The 21022-nt window shown below is 38.4% G+C and overlaps 1 protein-coding gene across 6 annotated transcripts in view; it reads right to left on the reverse strand.

Moving 5' to 3' along the window:
* Positions 1 to 3660: 3660 nt before the first annotated feature.
* Positions 3661 to 21022, reverse strand: part of TPD52L1 (TPD52 like 1) — a 78123-nt gene continuing 60761 nt past the window's right edge. Inside the window, exons 4-9 of one of the 6 annotated variants that reach the window (XM_010965509.3) lie at positions 16672 to 16773; positions 13409 to 13423; positions 11974 to 12012; positions 8903 to 8963; positions 7400 to 7481; positions 4168 to 4305 (exon numbers count right to left, since the gene is read on the reverse strand). In XM_010965509.3, coding sequence (XP_010963811.1) covers positions 7437 to 7481; positions 8903 to 8963; positions 11974 to 12012; positions 13409 to 13423; positions 16672 to 16773 — 262 coding nt within the window. In that variant the 3' untranslated portion in view covers positions 4168 to 4305; positions 7400 to 7436. The other 5 variants (XM_045524500.2, XM_074368408.1, XM_045524501.2 and 2 more) reach the window with 5 other exon arrangements.

The raw sequence follows: 21022 nt of genomic DNA on the forward strand, positions 1-21022 counted from the left end.
GGTTTTCTGTGGCTCTGGAGTTTTATTTGGGATGTCTGTCTGCTGTAATCTTCATAAATCCACACACAGACTTTGGATGTCTTTATTGGGTCAAACTTAATACTGGTCACAATTATCTCAGTTTCCCACTTACCTACCAAGTGAGGGTTCACACTTGGTCCTACCCCTTCCTTACTGAGGTAATACATTTAAAAACAAAGAAAATGTAATGGTTCTATAAATAAAATACCCTTAAATAAGGATAATGATGAAGATCAATAAAAGAAGATGGCGGCTGAAATCACCAGCCAGTTGTCTACAAATATTTAAGCACTGCCACTTTAAAGAAATGGGTTTCCTTGTTGCATACCTGTGCTATTTGTCTGGAATTGGTCTTCTGAATAACAAACCCTAGAGCTATGATGCAGAGTAAATAATTGTTCTTAGCTTGAACTGTTGGTTCGAAAACTGGCTCCTTCCATGGAAGGCAAGGAGAGACTGAAGAGGCAGGCCACTCCTGATTGGTAGGTGGCAGGTTTAATAAACAAAGCAACTTATATACGAGGCTTGTCTGGGGTGGCCTCAGGACAAGATCTCTGCACCTGCCTGCTGGAATCTTTATGCAGAAGCCTCCACTGGTTTCAGTCACATACCGTCGAGATGTTCTCAACAACACATGACTCTTTCGAGGCTGTGTCCTTGAAACAGCTCCTAGTGCAGGAATGGTAGGTGGAACATACATGCATCCCAAAGGTGTGATGGGGTCAGGAGCTTCCAATTGCCTGGGTCCAGCTCTCTAGTCAACTGATGGTCACATCTCTTGGATGACCTCCTCCAAAATGAACTCAACAAAAAATTCTTTGTTACCTCTTTGTAATGAGGAAGAGACCAACCCCTCTTGCCAGGAGGAGTGGGTGGAAGGGCAGGGCTGCAAGGAACACCTCCAGCCAGTTCTCCTGCCCGTCCCTGGGGCGGACTGGGGTTGGGGGTAGCAGTTCCATCTCCAGAACAATTCCTTGTTTTCCCCTTATTTGTGGATTGCCATTTCCCTAACTTACATAATTCTCAGTGCCCTTGTATTTGAAAAATACTGATTCTAACAGAATGTCCAACTTGTTCAGCTCAAAGCCTTGTAATAGCTGCTCTGGGATAAGTGACTGACGAAGTGCCTTGGGGAAGAGCATCATCTGTAGCTGGCATTTTTATTTAAGTAATTTAATATTCAAAGTGAAATTGGGGATGATTTATGTGGGAGATGTAGGATTATGTTAGTTCTGTTTTGCCTTGGTATATACTCTGGTGTAAACTGAAAGCTAAGTAGAAATGTAGAATAAAAATTTTACCATTTTTAAATAAAGATTATCAGAAATAATCACAAGATTTTGCCAAATATTATGTTTTGAAATTATATGTGAACAACAGGTTTGAAGAAGTTCCTTTATATTTCATATTTAAAACACTTTTTAAACCTTATCACCATCTTCCTTTATCGCACACACCCAGACTCCCAATTTGAAAATAAGTGAGAAGAGAGGGTTGGGGTTAAATCACCTTATGCCGTATTTTCTAGTGCAGTTCAACAACTTTCAAGTTGACAGGTAATTCCTGAACCCTGGCAGAGGAGCCGCTTAGATACGCAGTGTTCTCTTCACGTAGGCCACTGTGAGTGGCGTGGCTTGTCATGATGGACCATAGTAAGGTACACAGATTTGTTTTCATTGGTTCAAGAGCAGACTTATAAGGAAATGTGTAATTTAGGGAAGGATGCAGATTGCTTTGCTGACATAACCTACCGATAGTCATAATCTGTGAGAGACGAGTTTAGGATAAAGTTGCAGCATAAATCTATGAGTATCTTGCATTAAAGCAACAGTATTTAAAAGGTGGTAAATCATTATGTTACAGAATAGCTTACTTTCTTAATCAGCTTATTTTGTAATCACAATTCACACTGGAATTTTCGATTATTGAGATGCATTGTCAGTATCATACGTGTCGTGGTATCATTTCATGTATATGATGCTGATCTGACCTGAAGTCATTTTGCTTTGTTAGCAGAAGTTTATGTCCATTGTGTGCAAATACCATTTAGAAGTTGGGGAACACTTGAAACTACCACCTGGGAACTGGGCCCAGTTGGACATAATAGGGCAACTCAGCAGCCAGTCAAGTTGGGATACGCCTGCACATGCAAAATCAGGGAGACACAGGCAGCTCCTGAGTGATTAGGCAGCGAGGAGATGAGACCTCTAGGCTCAGACTCCCACCTACAGCAACTGATTTAATTATTTCATTCGAGTGATATGGCTTATCACGCACATTCATGACAAAATGAAAACAAGATTACTCACACCATGGCCATTACATTACTTCCAGATCAGAGGGAGTAATTAAAAAACTTCTCAATACAGGAGACATGAATGTAGTTTTTACAAAACTGATGACAATTTTTGAAGAATAGCTTAAAATAAACAGCTAAAATATATTTTACTTTAGTTTTGAGGCATTAAAGCTAATTTTCTTGATTATTTTCTACTAATTTTAATATTGTGTTTTCAGATTGTAAGACTGACACTATTGTATGCAGAAATAGGTTGGTGAAGGAAGATATTTGTTTATAGCACCATAACTGCATCTTCCAAATCCACGCAGTGTGCTGAATGTAGTCAAAGAGAAGATGGCAGTGAGTTTACAAAAGGTGACCAGGCAACTGCAGACTGGGCACAGAGAGACCAAGGACACACCATGCAGTGGGAGAGCAACACAGCTACAAGCCAGCTGGACGGGGTTTGGCTTCAACCACCAGGCTGGAAGGATAAATTAGGGAGAATGCCAACTCTTCTACTGGCAGGGCTCCTTTATCCACATTTGTCTTCTCTGGTTCAAATTTACAGCCCCATACCTACTGCTCCTAAGATCCCAAGCCTCAGAGATTATGCGGCCCTCAACAAACTTGATTTTCAGTAGGTGTACAGATTGTCCTACTCCATTAATTTGAATAGAATTTTTTAGGTTGACTTTATTTCACATATACCCACTTCTATTTAATAATAAGTTAAAAAATGAACAATGAACATAGTAACAATATAGATCTATATTATGTATATTACATGGATGATATATTATATATAACATGCAGTTGTATGTTTTATATATATTACTATATATTTAAATTGTGATTTTTTTAGTTAGTAGGTCTATTCTGTGTATATTTAAAAAAATTATCTATATGATGTATCTCTGCTATTTAATAACAAATGTATGTTCCCATTTAGAAGAAAAGAGAAACGTATGATGTGGAAGGTAAACGTTAGTGCAGAAATCTGATTGTATTAGTATATGCTTTTTTCACTCACGTGTAAGCAATTTGCAGACCGGAAGGGGTTGCAGAACTCTGCTTCCCCCATATTCTAGCTATTTCCTTTTCAGCTCTCCGTTGCCTATTTACTCAGTAGTTACCTGAGTTAACTACTACTCTACGTAGATCAGAGAAAATTTTAGAATTGGACATTGTTTCAGCATCCTAAGGTAGCTGAGGTTATAATTACTTACATAACCTCTCTCATGTTCACCAAATTAATAGAAGTTGATTTAAAGTAGCATCTGCAGTATCATAGCTACCACTTTTAAGGTCATCAACAGCCCCGAAGTGTAAAGAAATTAAGAATTCAAAAGTCATCATTAAAATCAATTATTTTAATTGCTGAAATAAACATAAGGAATTGAAGTAAGTGAGGGAGATCACAAGCAATTTGATGAAATGTGCCCATTCATTGCTGGAGATGGTCAGAAAGAGCTCCATCCCGCGGAGAGAACTGAAAGGGGGTACTCAGCCTTCTAAGACATGCACTTCGTACAGGAGTCCAAGCAAAACTCATAGCAAATAATAGCTACGTTTTGGAAAATATGTTGAATTACACACAGACAAGGGCCATGGACAATTGTGTACCTGCTGAAGTCAGGACATTTTAAAAGATGACAGTCTATGAATAATTAAGTGTGACGGTCAGGTGGTCCGCCATCAACACAAATACAAATGAAAATCATTTAATTAAAATTTGAAGAGAAGCCATTTGAAGAACAGGGTCGAGGCCTGGGTCTTCCCAGTGGGATTTTGGTCTTGGTATCAGGATGCGGGCGGGCGGGCGGGCAGGCGGGGAGGGGCCTCCGGAGGCGGCGCAGGCGCAGGGGGGCGGCCTAGCACTGCAGCTCCTCCTCCTCGGGCCGCCGCTGGCCGCCGGCCGAGCTCTGCGCGCTGGCGTGGGCCGTGGAGCTGAGCACCTCCTCAAAGCTGCCTCCGCCGTGGCTCGTCCCGCCTACTTTCGTCTGAAAGGGGCAGAGACGCAAGGGCGCAATTAATTCTTGTATCTGCCTTGTTTTGTAAGAGCGATTACTTTCAAGTTCAGAAATGCATTTTTCCTTGAGAGGGGGTGCAAAAGATGTCCAGAAGTTAGTTTCCTTTAGCAGAGGGCTAGGATGTCATTCATATTTGGGTTCTGGGATTGGATTCGAAACTCTACTTTTATACAACTTTATCAGCGCTCTCTTCATCTCCCCTACATCTGAAATTCTCAATCCCTTCTGGAGATGCTCCAGATCTGTGGATTTGCGCCATCTACGCAGCCACCGACTTCATAAAAACGGAACTGGGTATTAGAAAAATTCCCCCAATTTTACAAATGGATGAACGCCTCTAAGTGACTTCAGCTTAAGTTTTCAATTTGGGATTGAGCAACTTGAGAGTTGGAGAAGAATCATAGTTTAGGCACTGGTCACCTCACGTCTTTCCAGGCAGTTGTCTTTATAGGCGGAACATCCCTTAAAATGTAAAGTTAAGATTCTTTGCGAGGCTCCCTTTCTGTGTACCTGTTATTGGCTAATAAGAATATAATCAGAAAGAAATCAATTTACAATTAAGAAATACCGTTAAGTATTTTGAAAAATTATTTATTAAAAAAATCCTTTAAAGGACTATTCAATGGTCTACATGTAAGCTTATTTATGGTCACATTGGCCCTCCTTTAACCATTAACGATATGGAAAAACACTCTGAGAAAAAGAATGGTATAGAACAGATAATGTTGGCACTCCCAAAATGCTGCCTACACCTCACTGTCACCAAGGTGATCACTCACAAGGACAGAAACCACACTGAGGAATGTAGCTACTTACTGCCTGACCTGCCCTTTCTAAAACCTTAACCCGGGTTTAAAAGCAGGTCAACCATCGCAAATCACACACACGTTTTTCTCCCAGTCACTAAAACACTTCTCTGCCTCTGTAAATTCAGTTACTAAAGTGAATTTTTCCACTCTACTTGGGGTTGGAAAACTCATTCTGGAAAGTGACAGATTATAAATATTTTAGGCTTGGGAATCACATAGTCTCTGCCACAAATACTCAAATCAGCCACTGTAGAAAGCAGATGAGATAATACGTAAGAGACTGAACACGGTTGTGTTCTATACAGGCTGTATGTATGGATACTGAAATGGGAATTTCATGTAATTTAATTTTCATGTCATAAAATGCTATTGTTCCTTTGATTTTTTTCAGTCATGAAAAAATGTAAAACCACCATTCTTAGCCTATAGACCATTCAAAAATAGGCAACCAGCTGGATATGGCCCACAAGCCTTAGTTTGCAGACCTCAGGCACAGAGCATGGAGTTCTCCTCCACTCTGTGTTATCGCAGCCCTGGGAAGAAGCAGGGGGTTGGTTTCAACTATGTGATTTTTCACTCTGCTTATTTCTTTTCCGAGCAAGACAAGATTAATTCCATGTAATGGATTCTATTAATAGTTCCCATCCTTCTCTTTATTTGGATTCTCTTTTGCAACAGAAGTCACCCATGGTATCGAATTGGGTGAATACCAATGACTGATGTTTTCTTCTAGGTTTTGTTTTATTCTTCTCTTCTAGTTCTTGATTTCTCAAATCAAAATAAGAAAAATAAAGAAGGAGGGAACCACTTTGAAATAAAGCAATTTGCCAAGAAGGGAGTGGACTAAGGGGTTTCCTAACCATGTGGGTTGAATGACTGCACACTACAGTACTTCAGGCAAGGATCTGCTTAAGGAAAGATGTGAACAGTAAGCCTCTCCTGGACCCTTCCCTTCAAAATAGTTTTTCATCTAAGAATTTGTCACTTTGTCCCCAACATTATAATTGCTCTTTGCAAAAAAACAAAAAAACAAACAAACAAAAACCCCCAAAACCTTGAATTACTGAATTAGGCATCCTAATCTCTCATAATAAAATATCTGGTTGAAAGGACACAAAGAAACAGTAAGTATAATATATCTCGCCTTTTATTTTTTTATAAAGGTTTTTAATTCAGGTTTAATGTGCTCATCAAAAATTAGGTGCACTAAAAATATGTTCTCCTTGACACGAGTACAGAACAGTTTGGAAGGGATGTGGTTGCTCATGAATCACTGGAACATGGTAGAACGTTCCAAATATGGTTTCGTAGGAGCTGATTCTGGGTTTGCTTTCTGTTTGCTTGTTTTAGATTAAATAGAAATTGTGCTCATTGAGTGTACAGGTGACACTGCCCAAGATGTCAAGTAATACATTGGTGTATTAAAAGGATGCAGGCAGACAGGACCAAATTTTATATGATTATGAGGCTCTGGCAAGTTTTTCATGAAAAATCAAACCAGCTACACAATTGGGTATAAAATTTGAACAGTCCATTGTGTGCAAATACCAGATGGTGTGACAGACTGGGTGAGAAGATGGCAGGAACGGACCCCACTTCACTGCAGAACATTATTTCTAATAGAACACAAATATGAATACGGTTCCCTTTAAGTGGTGCTGGAAAAAAAATCAAACTTCAAGCAGTGTGTGTGAGTGGAAATACAGCATATAGACTTGCAAGGACGTTCACGCATCCTGACTGATTCACGAGTCACTCCCTCAGCTGCAAACAGCCTCAGGATCCTTAACTGAAGAAAGTTCTAAAAGTTTTGGAGAAGATTCAGAACACGGAAGTAAACTACGCAAAAAATACACTATATAAAGAAGGGTCAAACGTCTATTATTTAGTATGGAGATAAAGAAAAAGGAATGAGAAATTTGTGATTATTGAGGAAGTGGGAGGTTTGACACAAAACATGATTACTAGCTTTTCTCCATTGCCTGTGTGGGCAGAAAAAGAGAAACTAGGCATTGGCCGTGACAGGAGGTGGGTGGGATGTTACTCTTGTTAAATCAATGGACAATCATGCAGATACAGAATCTCCTTTTAGGAGTGCTTGACACAGGCTAGGATCCAGTCGGCAGGGTTAGATTTGTGCACGTGTGAAGGCGGAGGCAGGCTCTATGCCTTCCATCCCAAGAAAGTGAGAAAAGTGAGAGATTGAGGGTTTGGATCAAACACTTAGGATTTAACTATGTGAGCTGTGAGCTTACCAGAGTTTCCTAAAAGCAAATGAAAATAGGCTGTTCTTTATTCTTCTTTTGCTTCTTCATATTTCCTTCTTCCATAGATCACCTAAAAAGTACAACTTGTCCTACGTCAGAACTTGTCTCACAGCAGAATCCACCCTCCTTGGATTGTCTAAGGCTGAGAACCAAATGTCGAGTAATTCACTTCTAGGGTTTTTTGGAATCTTTTGTTTTGAAACGAGATATTTTGGCAAGAGGAATGTCTCTGACACTGCATCTCCCTCTCTATCAAAAGTTTTCCCTATAAATAGGGGCAGTTTCATGGCTCCTACTGGTCTCTATCCACTCAGTAAATGATAATGGGGACACACAGAGGAGTAAAAGTGCACAACCAGAAGCAACTGGTACATGGAACCCATGAAGGCATGATAAATGCTGAGTAATAATTTCATTCTTGGGCCTTAAACACCTAATCACAGGCCCAGTAAAGAGAAGACTATGTGAAAACCCTCCTCTAATGGGAAGGATCTTCCAGTTCAAAATTAGTAAGAGCACCTAGGATGTCGAGTAAGGATTAACTTACACCCTCACAGACTCTTGTCAGGCAGCACATGTAAGGGCCTGATTCAGAAGCAGCCAGTAATCAGCATGTGCCTGTATCTGCTTTGATCTGGTTAAAGATCACATCGTACTTAATTTTTCCAGTAATAGGAAAACACAGAATTGGATTGTATATGAAATAGTGCTAATGATATTAAGCTTAGGTGCTATCTTAAAAAAAAAAAAACTTAGTAGTATCAATGATTTTTTTTCCTGTTTTAAAAGTTCCATACATTTTAAGACTAGACTGATTTTATTTTTGCTCTTTTATCCCCTGTGGATGAACTTATCTATGCTCAAGCAATACATTCAATGAATATCTTTTAGCACCTCCCATACAACAGGGATACTTTCAGTTTATACCCAGGGCACAAATCCACTATTGCAAAATAATGCATTTTTTGACTCAGCTTTATTTCCTTCCATGACAACGATACCAGGCTGTGCTCAGTATGTGAGTGGAGTAAACAAGTCTAGGTGTTGACGGGTGGTGTATGGCAGCATAATGCCTGGAGCCAAGTTCATGTCCAAACCAGAGGAGCTCTGAGCTGTTACTGAATTTTCACTGACACTCTAAATTCAGAACTCACATATCCTTTGTCCTCTCCACAGTCATCTACCATGTATCTACTTCTTGGGGGATAGCATAAAGTTCCAACCAGCAAAGAGATGAACACAAACCCCAATTCACTTTAATGAATAATTCACTTCTGAATGGTTTGTACGAACAATGTTGTATGGATACAGCAACACCATTCAACGATGGTTTTGTTTATAGACTTATATGTGAAGAGGAGTGACTCTGTGCAAGGTTGCCTTCTTGGCTGCACCAAATGCTGGTAGCCCCACCTTTGGAACCAACAGCAGCAGTGACTAAGCTGTCCTGATTCAGTGAACCCAATGACACGAAATTCACTTCATCTGTACCTTAAGGCTTGTGACAGTGGTCTCAACCCTCTCCTCAAATGATTTGAAAGTAGGAGAATTCCTAAAATAGCAAAAAAAAGAAAGGTCAGCTCCAAAGACCTAGCTCTTAGCAACAGTGCTGTCTCGTGTTCTGCGCTTGTAAACATCCCCTCTGCACTAGAGCTGGTTGTTGGTTTGCCACCTCCTCCAACCGTGTTTTAAAATGTATTTCACTTCTACTAGGTTAGATTCAGAAACCATAACCTGATGTAGAATTTTTCTAAGTATGATAGTCAAATACTCAATTATAGAATAAATAATACAGCATTCGGCAATGACAGAACTGTAATAATTCCATGGTGCACCATAAATCATTTCCAATATGTCCAAGGAGTGATAGCTTAATTTTTTCATTTACTAGTTAATTGTTTCTGTCATGACATTCCTTTCCCAACTCAGTTGTTTTGTAAACAACGGAAAGTCTACCTGAAGAATGTCAGTTGGAATTTTAAGTCATTTATTTTAGTGAATGTGAGATAAGATAGAAATATCTCAAGCTAAAAAAAAAGGTACATATGTTTTTAAAACTTTAAAGTTTTAAAAGTATTTTGTCTACATTCAGGAAGTACTATCTCTAAAAGCCAATGCTTTCATTATTTTAAATGGAAATACACTCATCATTTGTCTAATGCTTGATCAAAATGGTGTTATTACCATGTATTATATTTCCTCCCAAAGAATACACACTTATTTTTTCTTGCCAGACAGAAACCTTGAAGTTTACTGACATTTTATTTATGATTCATTCAGTGTGTTAAATAATCTATATATAATCTTGTTACTTTAATATTTAGATCTTCTGTTTGGTGCTTTTTGGTTTCCTATACTGGATTTGGCCACACATTACAATTTAATGATATCATTTCCATTAAAAATGATATCACCAAGTCCAACCAAGGAAACAGGAACTGAATTAAAAATGTGTCTTAAATCTTGTATTCACGTCAGCTTTCGGCAAAACGACTGTCATCATTTTCAGGTCAAAGAATGACACTATATTTGATAAGTCACTTGCCATTCTCTTTTGAGTGCAGAAGAAATAAAATAAAGGGATGGCCCACAGAAACTTCATAAGGGAGATGGTTATAAATATGGGCTTCATTGTATAGTGTGGGATGCAGCAGGGCTCTAATACCATTAAGAGGAAACTAATGTAGAGAATACGTTTTTGAATGCATTTGGCTTTGTGATGGATTGTCTCCCAGGATGCTGACGCTCCAGATGGTCAGAAATGCATTTGTAGTCAATGTACTGAACTCAGGCTGTATGAATTAACAACAGTGAGTTCAGAGTCTAAGCCTGGCATCACGTCTTGGATCTGATTCAAACATGAGTCAAATTCCTATGAGTAATCCTCCACAGTACCTACCTCATGGTGATATATGAGTGAAATTACACACGAATGTCTCAGAAGATAATTATTAGCACCACACTTCCAAGGCAAGTTTTATTTGGCCCAGCTGGTCACATGACTACCTGTCATCCATCAGTTACACAGGACCACAGTGGGCAGACAGTCCAGTATAATGGTTCATGGGTATATGTTAGTTGAGTAAAATCATTTTTTAAATCATTTTTTAAAAAGTTATTTCAGGCAAGCTCACGAGGGGCACATTTGACCTGTAAGTCACTAGATGGATTCCTGGTTCAGAGAGGAAAATCATATTAATTTTTTTTCAAGCTTTCTTTGGACACCCAGACTTAAAATTGAACAAGAACAGGCACTCAGAGCCACAGGTTGCACTTAGTTTGGGTGTTCTTATGCTGGGGGAGCAAGTCATTCAAATAGGAACTAATAAGCAATCTGGAACCTATGCTCTCTACTTATTAGATTAGAGAAATCAAATGCTGTGCTTAAATTTCGAAAGTAACCGAATAACCCCAGTGTTGAAGAGACATCATTAGATATAATTAAACAGACTTTCCCTTAATTAAATTACACTAGAGTGCATGCTGGAGAATAGGGGGATACTCTTTATTCAGATTTAATCATATCATACACAAAGCCAGATCTATAGCACTGCAAGTGACCCTAGAAAGAATTCGGCTTCAGTGGTCTCAAATTATTTAGAGTAAGCGAACTCCCTCTAGAGGGTACTCACACCACAATATATAATACAAAGCAGGAGGGAGAGGCACAGTTCTGACTGAAGTGAGGGAGGGTCCCAGAGGCTCCCCTCCCACTGTGCCCCCGCGCAGCAGCCCAAGGCAGCGCTGGGGGTCCTGGAAGCACCATGGGGAGAACAGCAAATCTGCTTCCAGGCTCTTATTTTAAATATAGTGAAACGGGTATCACTGAGGTGACCTTCCTGAGGCTGCCAGGTTCATCCTTAGCAGAACTGGGTTGCAACCTGCATCTTCTGATCTTCAACATAACATTCATTCCTCTACACTCTATTACTATTAGTGTGATTTTATCTGACTGTGTCACTGAGTCATGCCACCTAGAAGCAAGGAACATCTTTCTCGGGAGTTTTCATCTGACTAGTCATTTTAATGATATTTTTGCTCAACAGACACCTTGCCTTAATATATACCTTAAAAAACCCTAATGATGCCCTTTCTAGAACTGCATCCCTCTTCGTCTCCTATCTTTTCATTGAAACTCTCTCCCAGGCTTGCATTTAATTCTGTGGAAATAAAAGGGTTCCCACCTTGGCAAGTGTGTTCAGCATGTTTCAGGCCCTGTGCTAAGTGCTCTACCCAGGCTACACATCTCACAACAACCATATGAGGTAGGTCTCATTTCTCCCAGTATATGTGAGAGAGAATGGAGACTAGGCTCAGGTCACACAAAACAGGAGAGGCTGGGGTTAAGCTGGTGTGTCTGGGCAACAGCCAAGCCCATCACACCTGCAATACTTCTGCACGGTTGTCAGCCTTTCTTCCTGAGGGGCATCAAAAAAGAGAACAAGATAGGTCAAGGCACGTCCTTTCAGATAAAGGAGGAAAAAACCCCACAAAGTATCAATAAAGTAACACTTTATCCACATCCTGCATTGATATTATGTAAAATAATTTACCCACATTACCTCATAGCAGGCATACTTATGGAATGGCGAATGGAGTAGCTTCAGGGCAAAAGAGGAAAAAAAAAAAAAGAAAGAAAAAAGAAGATACAATATAAGTACATGAGAAACTCCTTACTCACAGTTTCAAAACAGCAATTTCAACTATCTGAAGTACCCCTTGCCCCCCCCACCAAGATGTTTGTTTCTGTTGGGCAGGACAGTCACGTCCAAAGGCATAAAGGAAGAAGAGATGGTCCATGGCTGCATATTATTTTACTTCCTGTCGTTCCCTTTAGGCAAGGAAATCCAGAGACTGGTTTCCCCCAGGTCAGCCCAACAGCCCATGAACATGTTCTCCTGGTCCAATTCCCTTCTCCTGTTCCGGAGACAGTAAGGGGCAAGGGATAGTGCCCATCAGGTAGAGCCAGGCAGCTAAAAGCTACTCATTCCATCGTAGAGAAGCTCTCCAGAGGACTTGACGTAGTTAACATGAGCCAATCAAGGAAACCCGCCAGGTAGACACAATGTACACAGTCCGACCTGGGAGCAAGGCCTTCTGCATCCACCCTAGGGCATCTGGTACAAAGATCAACTTCTCTGAGAGCTCTAAGAGCATCAGCTTCTCACTCCATTAATCCTGTAGTGGCTGAGTCATCTTCCTTCTGACTGCCTGCCCGTTATTGCTATGTGAGTTCCACTCAGAATCATGCTGGGCGGAGGGAGGAAGCAAAATGGGGTCCATTTTCCTAGGTTAACATTCCCGCATCACACTTTCCAATACAGTCCCTCTCTTCTCCTGTAAGGGATCAAACTCATCACCTTGCCTGACAACACCCACTGAGGCCACTAGTAGGGGCAGCTCTTTACTAGAACTCAGAAAGAGAAGGGCAGAGAATTCAGGGGATACCTGCAGTCTTACCCTAGACACTCCATTTAGAAGTCATGGGTGAAATATTTCCTCATAAATTACATTAAAAAAAAAGAATTACTAAGAGAAATCCATTAGAATCTTCAATCTATTTCTCTCTTTAAATACAGGCAGTTTTCTTAGGAAAAAAAAATTTTTTTTAAATGAATATAAGATTCTACCTAAACGGAGGCTTTATTCAGAGACCTGGGACCGACAATTACACACTACAATCTGGAGAAAATAATTCCCTGTTTCTTGACTTCACTTTCTAGAAGTTTCATAAACAGACACAGCTCTCAATTACCACTTTCCTTTTCTCCTTCTCTCAATGTTAAGGACCTCTGCCAACGTAGGAAGGAATGATAAACACAGACTTAAATGGATTCAGATGCATTAGGTGCCCTCCACTCTGTAGCCCCCTCGGGTGAACCCTCTTAGGAAGATTCGGTTTTCTGACCGAGGCGCATCCACAGTGTGAAGGGAACAGCGGGCTGGGCTGGTGGAGGGTGCGGGCTGTGAGGGGCCCGGGGCGGGGGCAGCGCTTACCCGATGGAGTGAGACCTGCGGCCGGGGCAGCACAGGGGAGAGGAAGAGCAGGGTTAGTTAGCACGGCGGGATACGAGGAAATGCCCGCACTACCCGCCGTCCCGCTTTCAAGAGCCACCCCAAAATGAGAGGACTCCATTCGTTGCTTTTTTTGAGTCCACTGACTTTCTCGTCCTCACAATGACTTTACCAACCTGTGCTTCTCTCTGTCTTTCCCAAGGATCCTTAGAGATGCCTGGACTCTTACAAAGCCCTATGCCCCCTCCAAGATTGCATCTCTACTAGATCACATGCAGTTGTAACACATTCACCGAGAAGTTCCAAGAAAGTGGAGTTATCATTATAAAAATGATTCTAACAGCTTGCGTTTCTTGAGTGCTTTCATAAATGTGCCCTTATTTTAATTTCAGAGAAAACAGTTTGGTTAGGTAGCTATTAACAGTGTTACTCTACAGACCGAGAAGGAGGCGGAGCAGTTCCGTGACTGGGCTTAGGGAATGAGGGTAAAAGGAGAACCTTGCTCAGGAAATATTATTTATTTTTATAAAATATCTAAATTAAATCCTAACATTATGCTTTTCGTCCAATTATTAAAAGGCCCAAAGTCTAGCTTTTCAAAATCTGTTAAGTATTAACTTGTAATTATTTTAAAGAAAAACTGAGAGGTACTGTTTTTCTTCTCAGATATCTGAATTTTGCTGGCAACCTTTTTGAACAAGTTCAGAAATTTGTTCCCAGAATTCACAAAAGGATTTGATGGTGTAACTAACAAAATATAAAATAATATGATATTTTTAAACCAAAAAGAGGTTCAAAGTAAAATGCCTGCAATAAAATTTTTACATTTCCCTGCTATCATTTTTATAAATTGACAAATTAACTTAAATGAAAAAGTTAAAACTTACTAATTTTTCTCACTTGAGAATCCTTATCCTTATTATGTTAAACTTAAGCAATTTTCAAATACGACTTTTACGTATAGTATCTGTTCTAGTATAATTTAAAACTAAAAATTCTTTGTGGAAACTTGTCACTTTCACAGGGGCTTATCATTTATATGTGAATGTTAGCTATTATAGTTTGAGAAAAATATAAGTCTACAAAATATTACAAGGCCATATTTGAATGTCTAGTAACATAAGCTCCATTTCCCAATATTTTTAGCTACAGTTTATAATGAAAGTGTTGTGTCCTCTGCACAGAGCAATAATTAATGAAAAGTTTGGAACTCCTGGGAAATAGGTTATCCATTATGCTAAAACAAAGCCACATTGAAACAGGAGGAAAGGCAGTCAACACAACCTTGGTACTATACTCAAAGAGTATGTCAACTGTGAAAACACAGTCTTCGTTCTTCACAACTTAGAAAAATGAGCAGAGTCTTTATGAAACACAGCATGCTCTTGTTCATGGCTCTCCCTAAGTTTTGGCCTGTGAGGCCACCTTGTAACTGAGACGGTCACTTAGTAAAGATAAAAACCAGCATTTATTTAGTGTGTGATACAGACTCTCTTCTGCCACTTGTATAATAACCTGATGACCGTGTTAAGTCTTATCTTCATTTATAACTGAGAACACCCAGGTCCAGGTGAGCTAAGCTATGCCTGGTCTTCTCATAACCCGACCACCTGAAGTCAGATTACTTGGGAGCTTGTTACAGATTCCTTGACGCCACCCAAGACCTACTGAGGTACAGTGTCGGGTAGAGAGGTAGAATCTGGAAATATGCATTTAAGCACGCTTCAGAGGGTCTGTAAGGGCCTCTAAAGTGGGAGAAACACTGTTCTAGCTGGCAGTTACTATGCTGCGATGCTGGTGTTCAAATGAAAGTTTTCAACTAGTGTGTGAACAATCACACTATTTTCTGTTCTATTCTATTTTATAAACATAGAAAAATATATTTTCTTGGATACAAAATGTGATAAAGTCTTTCCTATTTTTAAGAAATTAATTCATTTAGATAAATGTTTTAATGCCACTGAAATGACTACAAAGTTTATTCATAATAAAATTAGGGTTAATTAATAATCCAGAATGGCTACCTGTTTATCACACGCTGCCTCTGAAGAATTTTAATTGTTTTTCATTATTGTTTTATTAGCAAAAATGAAGCTAAAACAATATACTCAGATTCATGCATATGTACTTACTTAACTCTAGCCTCATGAATGCCAAGTTGTTAAGATGATGCATGAATATTGGGCACAATCCAGCAATTTTTGAAGCCAAAAAAATAACTTAAACATAAAGATATAAATAATTGCCTCTAGGTATCAAAGCTGCAGGGTAGTAAAGAAAGTAACAGTTTAAGAATCCAGTGAAATAGTACACACATTTTTAAAAAGAAATGTAAAGCGTACTTGAGAAGGTTTTTAAAAATGAACTTGATTTCTCGAGAGAAAGATGACATTGATTTATAAAAAAAAAAAAACCTCCTTGGCCAAATTCAAAATAAACTATGATAGGTATTTAAACAAGCAAAAAATATGAGAGCAGCAATTCTATATAAAATAATTTCCTGGAATATGATATAAAAATTAAAACGGTCAATACTACTTTTGTTTTTCTAGTGTCTATGGTGAGGTCATTAGGTTCTCAGGTCAAAATCCTGATGTTTACCCTAATTTTATATAATAAATACTGAAAATAACCAAAATGTACAGGGGGCTGGTTTAAAAGTTTTACTACAGCTATGCCCTGGAAGATAATAGCCATTAAAAATGAAGATGTAATAAACATTTATTAACGTATTCACAATATATTGCTAAAGTGAAGAAATAAAACTACCAGAAGCGCACACCATATGGTACTTTTTAGCATAAAAGAATAAATATCTATCCATTTATATATCTATGCATAGAAAAAATATATAATAGATGGCTATATGCAAAAATGTGACCAAGAATAATTTATCAGAGCATAGTCCACTGAATGCATATTTTAATTTATTGTTTAAATGACAATGATTAAAATTCAGTGTGTGCTGCATTCTTTCAAAATCCTCCCTTATTACTGGGGATTAAGGGCACCCTCTATCTTCTATTTTTACTAGGTCGGGTCCTAGTGGAAAGGGCATCTCTGAGACCAGCCCCACTAAACTACCTTTAGGCAGAAAACATCTCAATATAAAAATGTATTTCAGTGACTGTCAGCCACGTAACATTTTAATCCATTAAAAAAGAATATGTTAAGAAGACCAGCCAATGGACAGACAATGCTCCCCTTCCCTCTCAGCCCCAGGCCCATGTTTCTCCCCACAGTACCTCATGTCTCCAAACTTCTTGCTGATGGCCGTCCCGACGTTGCTGAAAGCTGCAGTCGCCTTCTGCCCTGCGTGACTCAGGGTTTCATGTGTTTTCTTATAGCTAGAAATAAAACACAAAAATAAGAACACAGTTTATATAGCATGATTGCCTATAAAACATTCATCGCCTTTCTCCTAACTTTGAAATTTCCCTTTCTTAAACAAATTTAGGAAGAAGATGATCCATAGAAGTAACTGTTTCTATTTATTATTTGGAGAAGACAGGTTGGCAGCTGCTAACCGGACAGGAAGTCAGACCATTAAATCTGAATTTGGGAAAAACATACAGATACAAGTCTAGATCTGAATGTGTAGATCTTTAATCACAAATAGTGGAACTGCTCTGAGAGTAGAGAATTATTTGTGTATTAACTCTATGAAGAAACAGTAATAGATAAACAACAAGCACCTACTATATAGCACAGGGAACTATATTCAACAGCTTATAACCTATAAGGCAAAGGAATATGAAAAATAATATATATCTATGTATAACTGAATCACTACACAGTATACTAGAAACTAACACAACATTGTAAGTAAACTATACTACAATTTAAAAAAAGAGAGACAATGAAAACTCTAGCCATCAAAGGCAAACACAAATTAGAAAATGCATATTTCAAAGGGCAATTTAAGCTTTTACTATTTATGTGGGTAAAAGCAATGACAAAAAGGCAAAATAGAACTAGCACTTATTTTTCTAATACTTAGAGCTTGGAATAAGAAGGGTATAAAATCTTAAGATAATATAGCGACTTTTTTTTCAACAGTTTTAGGAGTATAGTACTGCAATGGATCTGTTCAGAAACCTATATCAAGATATGGAAGCAACCTAAATGTCTGACAGATGACTGGATAAAGAGCTTGTGGTATATTTATACAATGGACTACTACTCAGCCATAAAAAAGAATAAAATAATGCCATCTGCAGTAACGTAAATGGACCTAGAGATCATCATCCTAAGTGAAGTAAGCGAGAAAGAGAAGAAAAACACTGTATGATATCACTCATATGTGGAATCTAAAAAAAAGAAAAAAGAGGACACTAATGAACTCATTTACAAAACAGAAACAGACTCACAGACGCAATAAACAATCTTACGATTACTGAGGCAAAGGGGGTGGGAAGGGATAAATTTGGGAGTTTGAGATTTGCAAATGTTAACCACCATATATAAAAATAGATAAAAACCAAATTTCTTCTGTATAGCACATAGAACTATATTCAATATCTTCTAATAACCTTTAATGAAAATGAATATGAAAATGAATATATGTATGTATATGCATGACTGGGACATTGTACTGTACACCAGAAATTGACACATTGTAACTGACTATACTTAAATTAAAAAAAAAAAAAAAAAGAAAAAATAGCCTATGTCCCCACTAAACAGACATCTCCTAGGGACTAGGGAACGACCAAGGGGAATAAAGGTCAGAGACGAATCAGGTGAACGAGAGGTAATTCGTGTCTCTGGAGAGAGTAGTGTGGGTAGAACGGGGAAGGTGGGCCCCAGACAGTCCTGGATTGAGAGAAAATGAGACATGAGAAGATAAAGGGAAGGAACGGCTTTTAGAGTAGTTGCCTAATTCTGCTTCCTGCAGAGGTACAAAAGTATAGTTATTCAAATTACAATTTTATTTTTACATTTTACTACAGGATTGTAGGTATTAATTATGGCGGGAAAATAGTTTTGATCATATGAAATCACACAATTTCAGGCAGTTGACAAAATAAAATATTAACATCTAACTTGTTATTAGTGGTAAGGCAGTTAAAATAGTACTAAAAGTAGACCAGAAATAAAAACCTTAATCATTATTACGAGATTTTAGGAGGTATGATCTTAAAATGGCACATACTGAGAATTCTTCAGAAGAAACATGCCATTAAATAGCTTTCCAAAGCAGTGTCTGAATGCTTGGTTTTAAAGGCATAGAGATAGCTTTTAAAACAAAGATGTAAATGTAGTAGTTTTAGCCTTAAAAACAAAAGAATTTATTTACAAATAAAGAAAAATGTGGAATTGTGATACCAGTTATATTTTTAGGAAGCTGACAAAGTTTTCACAAAGTAGTACCTGGGCCATGACATCAGATCTATGAGAAATGGCACTTAAAAAATGGAATCCACACATGATGGAAGTGAGGAAAGCACTATATTAAACATAGATGAAACATGTTCCTACACGATGGGCTGGGATTTGGAATTAAGCTCAATTCTAATTTTTGAGACTCTTCCTGCATACATTGTGATTTTGAAAAATATGAGAGAAAACTTTTCTATGCAGAAGTTTCTCATGCATATTGGTGAGGAAATAGAGTAATCCATTCAATACCCAAATAGAAGAGTTTGTATCATCTTTCCCCTTCTATTACTTTCATGTTCCATATCCAACACACCAAGAGACCTGTTGGTTCAACCTCAAAAACAGATCTGGAATCTCTACTGTATCACAACCTCCACTGCCGAAATTCCTGAGGGCAAGGATCACATTTTTTTTTTTTTTTAATGGAGGTACTAGGGATTAAATCCAGGACCTCATGCATGCTAAGCATGCAGTCTACCACTGAGCTATACCCTCCTGCCTCGGACTGCATCTTGTTCATCATCATGGTATCCTGAGTGCCTGAATCAACTAGAGCAAGAGCCACATGAGGCCAAAGGGAGGAAATAGAGTCCAGGCGGATCTCCAGACTTTAGCTACAGGTGCGAGTCAGGACCTTGCAGCGTGAAGTTTCTAAATCTGGAGAAGAGCCATGGTGACCTTAAGGTGAGCAAGGGGAATTTGTCCTTGAGTGCTCTAAAGCAATTCCAGCAAATATCAGCTTTGCAGGAACCCGCACTTCTCAATAAGGCTTGAATCTGGTCCAGTGTTGAACCTTTCTTTGGCAAAGGTTTAACTGTAATAAGCAAATAGCAGCTCTCATTTATTAAATACTTTATATGCATGAACTCACTGAAGACTGCATACTGTTTTGTTTTGAGTATAAGTAACCTTCCTATTTTCTAGTGAAAGTCAACAGAAAAATAGGCTTTATTTTGCAGTAATTCAGTTTGGCTGCTAGAATAGGTAGCTTCCCCCACTAACCCCCACCTCAACTTTACTGAGGTAAAACTGACAAACAAAATTGTGAGATATTTAAAGTGTACATTGTGATGATTTTATATATATATTGTGAAAGGGCTCCTTTCCATCTAGTGAACTAACATATCCATCACCTCACATATATATATATATATATATATATATATATATATATATATAGATGAGAACATTTAAGTTTTATCTTTTAGTAAATTTTAATCATACAATACAGTGTTATCAACTACAGTCATAACATTATGCATTAGATCCTCAGACCTTATTCATCTTATAACTGAAAATGTGTACTCTTACCAGCCTCTCCCTATTTCTCCCATACCCCTACCTCCAGCAATCACACTTGCACTTTCTATTTCCAGGAGTCTGACTTTTTTCTAGATTCTATATAAGTGATACCATGGAGCATCCATCCTTCTCTTTCTGACTTAGTTCACTTAGTCATGTCCATCGATGTTGTAAACAGCAATATTTCCTTCTTTCTCATGGCTAAATAATATTCCACAATATCTGTGTGTGTGTGTGTCTGTACATATATTTTTTCTTTACAGAATGGTAACATTTAACGGTTAGACAGGTGAGTTTCAAAGTGTTGGGTAAGCTTCTCTGCAAGCCAAATAAAAGGAATTCTATTGAATTTTCATGCAGACTCCTCTTTTCATGTCTTACTAATTTGAAAGTCAGTATTAATAATCAAAAGGAGAAAGCATGTCATCTTCTAAAGTGTTCTGACTTAGAGCATTTTTCTACATATAGAAAGAAGACAGATTTTAAAATTCAACACTTTTCACAAGGAGATATTTTCTAGCCCGAATCTACTTTCTATTACAGGACTTAAAAGAGAGCATTATTTTAACAGTGGCATCTGCAGCATTTCACCAAAGGCAGACAAAAAATTTAGGCTTCTTTTCTTCCGAAGATTCCCTAAACATGCTATCAAAACACAGATTTACCATTTGAATCTAGAAAAGTAGAACCTACTTGTGTGATAAGATGAAAGCTGAAAGGTAAGAAGAATGAGTGACCATGTGAGAGACTGGCTACATGATCTTTCAAAATTAGGTTTTTAATCTTCACCGGCACTTCTGAACCCAGGGGTACCACAACAGGCTCCTCGTAAAAAGAGATAATAATCTTTCCTGACCATAATGGTCTGGGAGTCTTAGAGGCATAGAATCAAAGAGTAAATAAATCATAAAC

Source organism: Camelus bactrianus, chromosome 8 (assembly GCF_048773025.1).
Source record: "Camelus bactrianus isolate YW-2024 breed Bactrian camel chromosome 8, ASM4877302v1, whole genome shotgun sequence".
Lineage (NCBI taxonomy): Eukaryota > Metazoa > Chordata > Mammalia > Artiodactyla > Camelidae > Camelus > Camelus bactrianus.